The 15,094-nt window shown below is 39.6% G+C and overlaps 1 protein-coding gene across 1 annotated transcript in view; it reads right to left on the reverse strand.

Moving 5' to 3' along the window:
- KDM5A (lysine demethylase 5A) overlaps positions 1–15,094 on the reverse strand; it is a 49,055-nt gene that overhangs the window by 8,066 nt on the left and 25,895 nt on the right. The window contains exons 18-25 of the mRNA XM_040562132.1: positions 12,121–12,238; positions 8,493–8,848; positions 7,839–7,977; positions 6,707–6,886; positions 6,261–6,422; positions 4,495–5,046; positions 3,559–3,702; positions 74–233 (exon numbers count right to left, since the gene is read on the reverse strand). Of these exons, the coding sequence (XP_040418066.1) occupies positions 74–233; positions 3,559–3,702; positions 4,495–5,046; positions 6,261–6,422; positions 6,707–6,886; positions 7,839–7,977; positions 8,493–8,848; positions 12,121–12,238 (1,811 nt within the window). The remainder of the gene's footprint in view (positions 1–73; positions 234–3,558; positions 3,703–4,494; positions 5,047–6,260; positions 6,423–6,706; positions 6,887–7,838; positions 7,978–8,492; positions 8,849–12,120; positions 12,239–15,094) is intronic.

Consider the following 15,094-nt stretch of genomic DNA (forward strand, 5'->3'; position numbering starts at 1 on the left):
AGTTCCCCTCTTCACTGACTGCTCATCCCAGCTGTCTGTTCTATTTTATATCAACGAATAGAAAAGCAAATACCTTGAGAGCAGCTTTTAGAAGCAGATGAATATGCATGTTCGGCACAAAACGAAGGTGCAGTCCACATGTGTGTCACCACTTCCTCTGATTTAATAGGGATTTCCTCATCACAAAACAAATTGGGCTCCAAGCTGCTAGAAGATTTTACACTGGCATTGTCCTGAAAAAGACCCACAGAAAACATGACATATCTGGATCTAGCAAATACTTATTTTCAAGTAAATTCTACTAAGACCAACCAGTCCTGCTGTTCCCAAACCCCTTCTTGGAAGCACCTCCACCATAGACACCAAGACCATCAGAAAAAGGTAAAAGTTACACCCCTACTTGAACAGTGGAAGAATGTAGCAACTGTGGAGACAGGTGAATTCAGATTTATAGCCAGTGTGTGAGAAACACTGGCCAAATTTCCTCACTAAGCAGTCCCTCACGTAAGGTCTTCAGAAGTCAGCATAATGACAGTCTTACACTTAGCCTATATAATTTTGTTTGAAGAATTTGACTGTCAGACCATAAAGACTGGCACAGGTATGCAGAGTAAATAATGACTGCTGTAGAAAGAAATGATTGAAGATCCTACAGGTGAATTAAAAACAGAGTGTGATCCAGCACAGGAACTCAGCATCAACAGACAGATGGCCACAAAATGACAATAAAATAAAATGTTGCCTTGGAATCAGAATTTTTAGGCTATTTTGAACTATTTTAAGATACAAACGCCTAAAGGAAGAGGGCTGTAATACTTAAGACTGTTGTGAATATTTTCAGGAACAGAATAATGATGGCATTGGCTTGTGCTCAATGCACTGTATAGGACGGCTGCTTGACTTCTTAAATGCATTACACAGACAAATATAACAAATGCCTTACATGCAGCAGGTGGATCCATGAACAGAAGAGAGATTAGGAAAGTCTTAAAAATGGAAAAAGCTTTGTTTTGGCTTTGTATTATATTAGACAGACAATCTAGAGAAGAAAAGTCCATTTGAGTAGATACCCTGATGTCTACTAGTATTCAATTCTTCCTCACCCCTGGAGGTGAGATTAATAAGGATAATCTCCTCAACAAGCTATCTATCTTCACAGCACTTTCCAGAACTTACCTACCCTACTACATCTGTGATAAAACCGGCCAACAGGTTAAACATATTCAGCGTGCCGTGTAGTACTCAAATCTTTCAGAAAACAACAAAAACCAAGGAGCTGACTTAAAAGAATCAAAAGGCTGTAGAGGAGTTATTGACACTATCTATGTGAAGATTAGCTATGTGAGTCCAAAATGGACAACTCAGGAAATTGCACACAGACCCTGTCATTTCATGACATAAAAAGGGAGTTTAAGAATGGTAATCTCTCTCTGGGTTTCAGTCACATGTTTAAAAGGAAGTGACGTACACACTACTGATTTCAGAACTGGAAGTGGGAAATTCAGATTTATATTGCCCAGATGAAAAAGTAGAATATATATATTCAGAATGAATAAAAGATAATTCTCCCTACATAGTAAAGGTCATGTCCCCGCCTGGATCTTCTTCTGGTTATATTATAACAGGTTAAAGAAAGTGCAGAGTCAACAGGGAAATAAATAAATAAATAAATAAATAAATAAATATTTGGTGGCTATAGGCAACACAAAAATGAAGGCAATTAAAGGTGAGGGAAAGTTACAGTCAATTTGACCACTGAATCAGTCTATTTGGAATAAATTTTAAAACAAGTCTAGCTATTGCACTCATAACAAAGTACTCGTTGGCTAGAATCATGTTTTAATTAGAAGAAACACAATATAACCAAATAGGCCTTTTCATGCTTGTTTTTGTAACCACTGTTGTACCTGAGATGTCAGAGACAGAGGTGTAGAACTATAGTCCATGGACCCTTAGGAAACCAAGGATTACTTCTATGGGGTCCACAGTAAATTAACAACATATTCACACACAATGCATCATAATCTATAAACATTATTTTTTAAACACATCACTCCAGTTGAAAACATTTAGAGACCATAAACTGGAAAAAAAAATTTTGAAAGTCAACAGTATAAAGACAATTAAATTCTGAGCAACTTTGCTATTTCCTTTGAACTCTGCTGCATCTTGTTTAGAAATGAAGAATGTGATTGCCTGTGGTTGTCTTCTCTTCCAATCACATTACTTGACCTAACAAAAGACATTTCTGGTCCCTTCCTGCTTTGTTTCGCTATACTTTTACTTCAGGTTTTTACAATTATATATAGTGATGGACATCCAAACCCAAATGGATTTTGGAGTCATAACAGAATACATTGAACAGAAATTAAATTACACTCCTGCAAAACCTTCAGATCCTAATAAGCATATGCCATCTTTCTTGACATACGCTTTCTTTTATCGCAGCCTCAGAATGTGCCACATCTTTCAGAAATACCTTATTATTACTTCCAATGCAAGGAACCGTTAGCAGTTTTATTAAAAAAGAACTAATCTAATTAAAAGTTGTAGCACCCAGTTACAGTGCACTCTTACTGTCCATTGTGAAATGCCAAGAAGACAAATGCATGTAATTGCATCAAGCTACTTAGAGACAAAATACTAAAAACAGGACACTGAGGCAGATCATAGCTGAAAAATTTGCTGTCACTCTAGAAAGCTGAAAAATCTGCCTTAGAAGTACTTCCATGACCACACTGACTATTAAGCTAGCATCTTTTAAATTAGAAATGACACTATCACTAAGAAGAAATCCCTGCACATAAAGAAACAGTGACGTTGCTTTTGTTTCCACACATAACAAAAGGACATTTCAGAAGTTCTGAAATGAAATACATCACACTGAAAACACTTGGCCATCTCCACAACTGCCTTTTCTTATGACTGTTCTTCTCTAGCTAAATACTTTAAAAATCTAACTACTGCTATGATTTCTGAACTAAACTAGTTTTACAATATGATGCAGATCAAGTCCTGAATATTCCCACACATATGAAACGGAATAGGTATATCTCCTTTTCTATGTGAGTTGAATGAAAAGAAAGGTATGAAAATGTGAAAAGAAGCTCTGACATCAGGAAACTTCTTACACAGCATGAAGTTTTCAAAGACTATTTTTTTGCTATAGTGAAAACTGATAAAGCTCTCCCTATAGACACTTATTCATATTTATGATTCATAATGTCTCTGAAAAAGGCATAAAGACAATGTTCAACCTCAACGGTATTATAAAAACAAATCCCTTGAGAAGCATAGTTTTTTTCCTTAGCACTAAGAAGAACCTTTTGAAACTTAATCACAAGACATTTGGGAATTCTGAAAGAAAACACTACAAAACTTTCCTAATATGCCAGAACTAAGACATCCAGATAAAACCAAGAAGTACCTCTTCTGCAACAGAAGCCAGGGCAGAATGTACTTAAGAATAGCTTTAAGATATTCTGGTACAAATTCAATTCATAGAAAACAGGTGTTCTGAGCTAACTCCATGCAGACAAGCCACACTGGATTACTTACCTTTATGTCATAGCCATATGTCTCCCTGATGTCTTCATCGGAGTCTGTCTCTTCATCATCATAATCCAAAGTCTGCCGTGGGGATGAGGACACACTCCCTATCACTCTGTTAAAGGCTGACTGCTGGAAACTAGTTAAGTGTCCCTAAGTGAAAAATGGAATATGAGAATGAAACAATAAAGCTTCCAGAAAAATCTGTAAAAAAAAAAAAAAGAAGTTGAAATCATAGTCACTAAGAAAACAGTGGTTCTTTTGGCCTGAGGACAACTGCCTGAACAGTGAACGAAAAGCCCACTCACAGCAAGATGTGGAGAAAGATTGGGAAATATCCAAGGAAATCGATTCTTTCAGACTTTATTTCCGTGTTTTAGAGTAATACTGAAGACAAAGATCTAGCTACTGTTGTTCAGTGCCACCAAATTATACCACCCTGTAGTTGTACAAATTTATTTTGTACAACTGATTACTGGTCTCAAAGATGAATAAGCCAACTGTAAAACTCACCGGTGATTCCCTATAGTACTCACTGAAACTTCCAAACAAGGTAACGAAATTCCAAGAATGGAATCCATTAGAAATTATAATTATGGACACCTTTGATTCTGTCAGAAGAAAATGGAATTTTGGAAACCGAAGTAGCCACTACTTCACCGATCTTCAGGCCACAAGCTGGGTGTTACATATGAACTGCTGTTCCTTGCAAACACCTTCAACAATTGCCTGTGACAATGAGTTCAAAGTAACAGACCTGCTGGTGGCAAAGCCTGTAACAGACTGCTAACAAGCTAACCACAACCCAAGTACTGAACTAGAGTATGTCTAATTCTCAGACTAACTGCTCTCTCCTCTCCTCCAAGCTTCTCTAATAAGGATAAAGGATTTTAACACACTGAAGAAGGACTAGCATGGTAAACAGCAAGATATTCACATCCCTACCTGCAGGTCTGGGTTGGCTGCTGCTTTCTGTAGCTCTGCACTGATTATTTTCTCTGTTTTCTCCCGTGCTGCCTGCTCCACCATTCGCTGGCTGAGCACAGAAAGCTTAGCCAAGGCAGACGACAACTCATCAGTGGCCAAAGCCTGTCGTGCTCGGTCCTGCCAACTCATGGCACGTTCTGTCAAGCACTGCAGTGCCTCCCCTTCTGGCAGCCGTACAGGCAGCTTCTGCAGGGACACCAGCAGAGACAGTATTGTCTCAAGTCGCGGCCTTCGAGAACGCATACAAAGTGGACACAAAAACTTCACTTCTTTGGCCTGCCAACTAGAGCCCTTCTTCTGAGAACTTGTTTTGGGAAGGGGCACACAGCCACTATGAAACCAGTCTTTGCATAGCTCGCACTGCAGCATGAATCCACTAGCTGTTTTGCGACAGATACAGAATTTGACTTCTTCGATACGATCCACCATAGTCATCTTGGCCAGGTTAGCTGCCCTGAGAGCATGCATGGCTTCAATCTCCTTCTGTTCCCGCTCCTTGAATACAGCCACCTGTCCAAAGACAAAAGCAGGTCATGACCTTCACAGCTAGGAGATCACGTTTTATTAGCAACACAGAAAAAATAAAAAAGCCATACCAAGAGATCTTCTTAGTTAAACTAGCACAAAATTTTGGAATTTTGTGATCTAGTTAAAACTCTTGTTAAAATACCTCCTCCATTACCCACTACGCCCGTGAATCCTTCTGACAGATACTACATAAACATTAGATAACATTCGCTGTATCCAGAAAGTTTCTGAAGTTCATAATTAAATCTGTCATAAGAACACCAGAAGAACAGATTCTGACTACAAGAAATCTGTTCCATTTATTTGCCTGTGAAGACTATGCAGCTGAGAACAGTTTTAATGCTGGCAGCAGTAGGAGCTTCTGAGTGACCACAGATCTTCATGAAGTAACTTGCATTTCCTCAGCATCTCCATTTAAGTAACTATAATGAAGAATACTAAGGTAAAATTGACTGTGAATAAGCCACATTAATGAGCTTGCACGCGTTTTCTTTGTTCATGGAGGAAGGGCAGACAGATGACAGCAAAATCTTGTGATAAGGGGCATCAATATCCTCCCAACAAGGAGGAATTAAATGTAACATTCTTCTCCACGCAGTTTCTAGAACCAAGTGCTTACAAACTGCTTGACATTTTTTACACAGGAATAGGGAAGGACAATGTTGAAGTAAAAAGACTTTCTACAGTAAGGCGGGTACTGTCTGTGGTCAGCAAATTTAGAATTGACTTTTTAATTTTTTAACTCATGTCAGTAAACCACTAATGTCAATCTTAATAATCAAAGAGACGACTGCCAAAACAACCTGAAATGGAATTTACTTCGATTTGGCATACTGCGTAAAACTAACCAAATAAGTGTTGATATTGCTTAAGGTAGATACAGCTCATTCTGTATGCATTGAAATCCTGTCAAAATAATATTAGTAATATTTGATGAACAGCCACGCATTTTTAACCAAGAGCATGTAAGCCATCCACGTAGCCAGATTCATATTACACACCTGCACTTACACTCTGAACTATGCTTCCCTCTACTTTCGCTGCAATTAAAGCTGAACTATATTATTGTGCCATACATACTATGAGATGTTTGTTTCAGCAAGGTTCATTTATCAGTTTTTCCGTAAGATTTCTACACAGATTAGAGACAAGTTAAACCCAGGTATCTGGAGACGCTACCTTTCATTGCTCCTTACCACAGCTGCAGTGTCCCTGGCCTCCTCCAGCCCATCCTCCAGTTCACTTAGGGATTCCAGGTCAAGATCTTTCTCCTTTTCCTTCTCCATCAACTCCTTTGCCCTCTTCCGCCTATTCTTACTGCTCCCATAAACGCCAATATCAGTCCGAGGGCTCAGAACCTGCAACCACCAAGAAAACTTACGCTGTCAGTTAGTCCCAAGAAACAGTTTTAATGCGCTCCTTCAAAAGGAACATAACATTTGAGGTTGTCTACACATAAAACAAGACCAACCAAACACAGACTTCTTGCCTTTTCCATTTTCACCTGAGTACAGCTGAAGCTTATTATTATACTCTATTAGCAAAAGGAGATGGAATCTACTGTAATTGAACCCTTCAGACTGCAGGGGACCATCATCAAGATCCATTTCTGAAGTCCGACACTGAGCTGTCTGTTGCTTACCTGTAACAGACTGTAGCTTGAGTTCTTCTTCAGGAAGGTCCTTCCTGTGCGCTCCCTCCAAGCCCGTGCAGCAGCTACCTGTGACTCCAGCTGTGGCAAGGCATCCAGGCGCACTGGTATCGGGCGGCCTTTGGCAGACAAGTTCTCTAGTTGCTCCAGGTAGGCATAGTTGCTCCCATTCTGGGGTAAAAGAAAATTCCCTAAGCCAAGGATTCTACCATTTTATCAGTGGCCGGTTTAATTTCAAGCCATACGCTATTTTAGTCACTGACGAAAATAAGAACAGAATGGAAAGGAGAGTGGGGTTTCGATCTTACTGTTACTTTAAAAACTCCATCTCACACAGTTTCTATTTTAACATCCGTTCTGACATGGCCAGCTGGCTTAGGGAGTAAGACATTTCATTTCTAGATGGCAGTCTTAAATCCTATCTGCTCCACAGCAAGATAAATTAAATATCTGAGGGGCTGACGTGAAGTCAGTTGGGATTCTTGCTTCAGCTCCCAATGAATACCTGATACAAGAATAACAGTTGCAGTCCAGAGATTAATATATAGGAATATCACAGAAACCGTGTCTCTTTTGGACCAAGTTATCTGGGTAGGACAACAGAAAAGTGGAGTGTTCTGCTGAACTAATGATGCCATAACTTCACCTATTTCAAGACAGAAAATTGCCATCGGTGCCATTAAATCTTACACCACAAAAATTTATTAAACACATTTAGGGGAGAAGAATAAAAACATTTCCATAGCCAACTCCAAAACCGAAAACCTTTAAGCAGAATATCCTCCACTGCAGCTGAGTATTTCCAGTGACAGCGTGTAGAACAGTTTCAATAATAAATAAGGCCCCTCTAGAGTTACATTTGTATCATAACAAAATTGTCAGCTTTTACATCCCCCATGAAACACACAAAAGAAAAGGAAATAGAAATTGGATAGCCAACGGGGAAACAGCAGCACAAAAAGAAGAAAAGAAATTCAAGCACACCATCTATGGTAAGCACATTTAACAGCTATAGCAAGGTTTCCCTTCAGGTCACGTTTGTGGGTAAAGGGGCTAGGAATAAAGAGCGTGTCTAAATAAAAGGATGCAAGCAGAAGATTCCAGTCCCTGCTGTAACCCCTACCTGAATGGCCTCCACTTTGGCTGTCCAGTCTCTAGCCCGCTGCAGGGCTTCTTTCAGTGCCAGCACATTGGGCAGGTAAGCAGGGATGTTCTTTGCTTCATTCACGATCCCCTCCAGAGCCATCATACTTTGGCGTGGTCTAGAGTAAGAAAAACCCGATTCCAGCCTTCTCTCAAAATGCCAGTCAACTAAAGCCATAAATTTGACAGGCTGGCGATGCAATTTCATCACTACACTGCAGTGTAGGATACCATGGCTCTATTCTGGGAGGGTGCTACTGGCTGCCAAGTAACAGCACAGGTCAGAAAGCTGATGGACTTCGCACAATCAAGTTCAAAAGGGCACAGCATCAGAACTCCTTAACATTGAGGAAACTGTTGTGTAGCATACTCAGTGGTGTGGTTTTCTTTTTCATTTGGGGGTAGAGGGGTAAACAGCAAAAACAGCAGCAACACTCACACCCTCCGGCCACTGTACAATACAACAGGGAGTCAACTCTTCTGCAACTCATTAACAACCTGAATTCCAACTTTTGAGCAATCAAAGTAATATACTGCAGCTTCAAAGCCCCTACTTTTCACCACACTCCTCAAAAGAGGCTGAGAATCCCTGCAGTGTGTGAACTGTAAGAACAGTTTGCAAAGGAACACTCACCTGGCCTGCAGGCAGACCTTGGCCTTCTCCTCCCACCTCTCTGAGACTGTAAGCAGCTCCTGCAGCTCAGCCATGGCTTTCTCTACAGCATGGTGTGGTGCCAAGCCCACACCTGAGTCAATCAGCTTCTTCATCACATCTAGGGTGACCCTCTGGGGATCCAAGAGGGTGGACCTCACCTCATCCAGCCACCGTGCCTGCTGCAGTTCCTGCTTCAGTCTTGGCAGTTCAGGAAGTTCTACATAAAGGCCAGAGCCCATGTCTATCAACTCTTGCAGCTTGGAAGAGTCTGGGATCTCATCCATCATAGCTTCTTGGGCACGCTCATGAAATTCTTCCACATCATCAAGCAGATTCTGGAGTAACATACAGTAAAGAGCGATTAGGAAAAAAAAACAGAATCAGAACAGAGAGTTGACTGCAGGATCGGTCAGCTGTGAATTTGTATGGGATCATTATATAATCAGTCAAAGCTTCTACAAACAAAGTGAACAGCCACCAAGTCTGACATAAGTCAGAGACCATCTAAACACATTTGGCCTAACATTTCATACACTATGCATATCGGTTACATCAAACTCTGCACCTAAAATAGTATGGCTGCAACTAACTACGGATCCCAACAAAACAGAATATTATGGACTGCCCAGTCAATGTTAATTTTAAAATAGTGGGTTGAGGAGGGACTTCTGCAAACGTCTCATCCTTTCAATTTAGTGTTGGAGGCATTACACTAATGACGGTAACACACAACAAAACACAACACGATGAGGAAAAAGAACAAGCTGGAATCATACAAGGACATAAAAACCAAAATATCATTAAAAGAACAATGGTCGGGTTTTAAAAGTATGCCCACTACATAAACACATCAGGGTTTTAGCTTATAAAGGAAAGATATGAAAATGCAAACACCCTCTAATGAAAGGAGAACTTCACAGAAATCCAACTGCACTGCTGCAGTTGTCCACATCCTCATGTTTTGGAACTTCAATGAAAAAATCAAAGAAAGCAAACTGACAGGAAAGTATCTCTGTGGGAGAGTTATTCAAGGACATTCAACCAGTACACTCAATTGATTCACTCCTGAGAATCTTAGGGAAAGATATTACTGATGGCAGTTCAGCAGCAGAATGAAGAGCAAAACCTGCATTTCCTATCCCTTAGCTTATTGCCCTTTTTGTCTGATGCTGCTTTTCACGACTGTCTGGAAACCAGAAGACATTTAGAAAAAAAGAACAAGACCCACATCATAAGGATTTTGATGTAGGGAACATATGCTGAATGTTCCATAGTGACAACAGTAAATTATTACAGTCTAATAATTATAATGGCTTTTGTGTTAGAAAATACTCATCATCCAACATGATAATTATTTTGCAATTCATTATCATGGATAATTGCATTCAAATGCCATGCTCAAAGTTAGCAAGTGCTTAGGCATAAATGATCATTATCTGACTTCATTCAAAAACTAAGACTATGATTTTTAACCAGCAAAATGATAATATTTATCTATTTTACTAGCTAGTGACTGTTGAAGCTTCAAGGACACGCACATGCACAAAGTACTTCAACAAAACTAGTTCCATAACACTCAAAAAAACCCAACAGCTCTATAGAGAAACCAGCTGGGACAAAATATTTAGACAAAGCTATAAATTTAAAACTGTTAAGAGTTTAAAAACTGGATAAAAAGCCTTAATAAGCCACCCAGAAAAAGGATGCAACAGCATGAAACTGCTATATAATAAGTGACAATCAGAAAACTGGCAAAGAGTATAAAGATGCCCTCAACTCTGTCATCTATGGATTATGTCTTAATTAGAAGTGGGTTTTAAATACATTAGAATCAAATGCCTCTTAACAATCTTACAGGTCCATTAAGAGATTATAAAATTTCACAAGGCAGACAAGAAAATGCATTTTTTGTATTTTGCTTTGTATTTGGAAAGAAATGCCTAAGATCTTCCTATCATATACCTTCCACTCAATTAACTGCTGGGAAACATTCAGAAACGTCTTTGAAGGACAAAGATTAGAGTCAACAGGCCTGGATAATCGGAATCCTGCAGTCCTACAGAGCTTACTGACAGTACCTGTTTTCAGCAACACCACCACCAATATCATCAAGACAAGAAAAGTCCAATATTAAGTCTCTCCATTATATCAGTATCAAAGAATCGTGGATGAAGAAGGTCTTAACCAACGCTAGTAAGCACTTCGACAGAAAAACAAATATTTTCAAACAAGACTAACTCAATTATCTTTTAAACTAGATACTTGGTTATGTAGAAGTAGCTGCAGAAATGCTAATATTTAGAATTTTAGGGCCTAAATTTAGCACTTTAAAACATTCTTCTTAAAACTGTATCAACAGAGATCATGTGAGTTAATAAATGGTTGACATGCATCAAGAACTGTTTATCAAGATGAAAAAACTATTTAAGGATGTTTCTTGAAGGGTTTTTTCTAGAGGTTGGTTAGTAGGCCAAACAGTATTTAACATTTCATCGCTGATATAGAAACAAATTAAGACTGCTGCTGAAAACACTTGCTGTGATAAAAACTGCCAGAGTGGTAAATGATAATGGCAGCCAGGGGTATCAGTATGATCTGGATCACTTATTAGTCTAGATTCACTCAACGACAGGTGCACAGATATATACGAAGGACAAGAAATGCAGGCCACGCATACAGATTAAGTGGGCTATAACCTGAAAAGCAAAGGCTGAGAAGGATTTGATGTGAAGAATTGCCAATGTACTACTGCCTCCCTGCTCCCATAAAGGAGCACACCAGGATAACCTTCAGAACATACGAAGGATATGATTTAATAGGAAATTCCGCTACTATAGACAGCATTAAAGATGCTGGCTGACTGAGATAAAATTGGGCTGCTTGGACAGTGACAGGTGGAAGGGATCTTGTTTTTTTCTTGGATTTTTATCTTGGTTTACCTCTAAGACCATCAAATCTGACTGTGTCCACTGCAACAGGCACCTTGAAAGTGTATGTTCACATAAAATGCTTTGTTTCAGTTGCCTAAGTGCTGGCCACCATGCAATACCCCTGTTTGAGATTGCCACACAAGATCTATGGTATTCTTCCAGAATGGCAATGGAGGCCAGATGAAATAGCTTAGAGCCACTCACAGGGCACTAGATATCCAGGCTTAGGCAACCAAACCGAACCCTACATACTACGCTGTTAGGACTACACGAGCGTGCTAGCATAGTACAAACACCACTGGTGCCCACTTAGAGATAGGCTTGCAGATGAGCAGGAAATACACATTGCCATTCCATCATGGCCAGATGGCAACATGTCATCAGCACAACTTCAATGACAACGCTAAGACTACCCAATAAGGCAGGCTAAATGTATCCAGAGTATTTTACTTTTTCACAGATATCACTACAAAGCAGCTACTTGCTATGAAACACCCCATTCAATCCATCTCTGTCAGTGCAGGACTAATCCTTAAAGAAAAGGCTTTTGTCCTTTACAGCAGGCAATGTTATCTGTTTAAAAAAAAAAAAAACCACCACCAACAACAACAAAAAACTGAACAAAGCACATGGCACATCACACTTACAGTATAACCACGGAAGAGATGCAAACTTACCTTTACTTGTCGGGCCTGGCTGATAACACAGGGTAAGCTAAACAATTGCTGCACAAATGCCTTCAGCTCCTCCATCGTCAGCTTGGTCCGTGTCCTTCCACTGTCTTGGCTCTGTCTGCTGTGTGAATGGACAAATTTAAACAGTATTACATAAGAGACAGGACAATGATCCCTGGATTTACTCCCATTGACAGAAATCTATCAAGATTACTGAGAAATTACAAAAAAAATCGTCACTTTAAAACTCAAAAAAAGCCTTCCCAAGAATTCCAATATCTTAAAAACTAGATTTAATGTAATTCCTCTAACCATCTTCAAGAGAGTTCACCCTATTCTTTGAAGTAGGAGTGTCTAGATGACTTTCAAATTGGGTTTGTTCCAAATAAGTAAAAGAACATAGCCCCAAAAAGCAGCATGAATAGAATTTGGGTGGGTGGTTTGTGTTTGTTTTTTGGTTTTGTTTGTTCTCCTCAGAACTACTTAACTCTGATTAGAACAAAAATCCCAAACTGTTTTTGGTAAAATACTGGTCACAGCTTCATATGATAACCAGGGCAAGTAAATGGCAGGTAGAATTGCTTTCTCTCCTCCTGTAAGCCAATGAATTAGACACAAAATACCACTGGTTTAAATAAGTAAGGGAAAAAACACTGAACAAACTACACAAACCTATTATGCAGCTACATGAACTATATAAAGTCCCAAGTGCTTCAAATATAAAGTAATTCAAGATGCCTCAAATGTGAGGAAACAGAAAGGGAAAGAAAAGGAGGAACCCCTCCAAAAATTACTAAGGTTTGTCAGATGCAGATAGTAAGGACAAAGTCAGGAATTGATGAAAACAGAAATGAAGAACAAGACTGCTCTGAAGCACAAGACCTACACATCTTCAAGGCACTGGAAGGCACATTCAAAACCCCTCCAGATGAAAGCAAAGGTGTTTTTTTTTTCATAATGGTCTCTGTGTCACATAAGAGAGAATATAGTAAAAAACAAAACCTAAAGAAACCCACCACTCAAGCATAGAAACCTGTTCCAAAAAAAACTGAAATGGAAGAAGTCTCAGAACACTTGATACATGAAATGGAACACCTTCAGAATTCAAGTCCTGGGCACCTCTAGCAAGGGATGTATCTACCCATAAGGATACTGGTTGAGGTTATGGTTAAGAAATCTGGGAACTGTAAAAAAAAAATTCTGGAAGTGAAAGGCATGGAGTTAAATATCATCAGTGGTGATGGTGCCACAACTTCTGCAGAATCTTTCTCATCAATTCAGATTTTGAGCAAGAGACATGCAAAAATGCTGACAATGGTATGTAGGCAACCGTATGGGCCAAAAAATAAGGGAAAAAGAAGTAACACTGATTCCCTGTCTCTAAGTTGATAGCAGCAAGACATTTCCAAGGAACTAATTTCAGTAATGATCCTCCCTTGTAGTCAGCTTGAGGGCCAGAGCTATTTCAAAGATCCACGTGGGGTATGTACTTGCTCAAGCAGTTGACTGCCATGACAGGCACTGACAAGAATTCTCGGGTATGTAACAGCAATAAGCTCTGAAAAGAAGTCTTATTTTCTAAAGCTGTCTCACTTGTTGCCAGAGAACTGATGAAACTGGCCTTGCAACAGGAAAAGACTGCTATGGAGTAGAACATGTCCTGCAAAGACACTTCCATCAAGTATCACTTGAAGCAAATATCACAAACCAAATGAATGCAGCAGAGTTGTGACACTGCACAAATTAAACACTTGGTATAAATTATCACTGGCAGGCACAACAGTCTTGCTAGCAGGACAGATTTTAAACACTGAAGAGCTGTTCCCTGCTAAGCAATCTACATTTTATTACATTAAAGAAAAATAACATTCAGTCTTTCAACCCGTGGACTTAAATATAAAATTTAGATGAATCATCACATATAATTATGCTATCTAAGTCTCAGAGAGGAAAAAAATACTGCAGGCTTTGACTTGCTCTGACAGACAGTGAGAAGGAGGGGGAGCTGCACTGGACCTGCTGTGCCACCAGTACTCTTGTGTGACAGTGAATGGAGTGCAGAGCTCCAAGAGACACCAGCAGTAGGGCTTGCTCTCCTTTCACAGCACCCTGGTGCTCTGTCCCTAGTCCAGGCATGGACTGCCACAGCACTGCACGCTGCACAAAAAGATACAACTACCCCTGCCTGTGAAAACTCACAACTTTCAGCATTAGGGGAGAGAAAAAGTATGGGGGTATAGAACCCATCGCCACTGTTCTCTGTCACCTATTTTTCTGTTTTATATACCATCAGATGCTACATTGTTAGCTACATCTGGATCATGAATTTATTGCTGCTTTATTCCCTGCCAAGTAGTTCAGTTTCAACACTCATTTTTAATTTGTTTATAACCTTATCCTTTGTGTAAATGTGACCCATCTCAGTGTATTAAATATGAACATAAATGTTAAAGAACAAGCTAAAGGCAACCTCTGTATTTAAACTTCCCAACACTGTTTAAGGAGGATTCAAAATCTTTGCTTTGGAAAAATTCTCAAACCTCAGTTTTGTATCATATTGCAATTTAGCATACAACCACCCTTAGGCTATAAAAGTCTTCTCTTGACCCTTGGGATTCATTTTAGTTCAGATACACCACTGAAAAACGTTGGTTCTTTCTAACGTATCTACTTGTTGCAAAAGCCCTGGAAATTCACCAATTAACTGGAGGCACGTCTGTGGAGAGAAGGCTGACATACTCCAACAGCTGGAGGAGGAAGCAGCAGCAATAGATCAGAAACATCTTGGAACTACCAAAATAATTGAAGTTTACTAGGAACAGGGCAATACAACAGCTGTAGCACTGCTTCCTCCACCCAGACCAGAGTTCTAAGTGACCATACCTTTGTGCTAGCAGGATCCTACGAGCAATAAAAAACAAACACGGGCTTTCTTTTCCCTGCTCAGATTCAGCAAAAATGTTTCTCTATTCCAAAG

The sequence above is a fragment of the Cygnus olor genome, chromosome 1 (assembly GCF_009769625.2).
Source record: "Cygnus olor isolate bCygOlo1 chromosome 1, bCygOlo1.pri.v2, whole genome shotgun sequence".
Lineage (NCBI taxonomy): Eukaryota > Metazoa > Chordata > Aves > Anseriformes > Anatidae > Cygnus > Cygnus olor.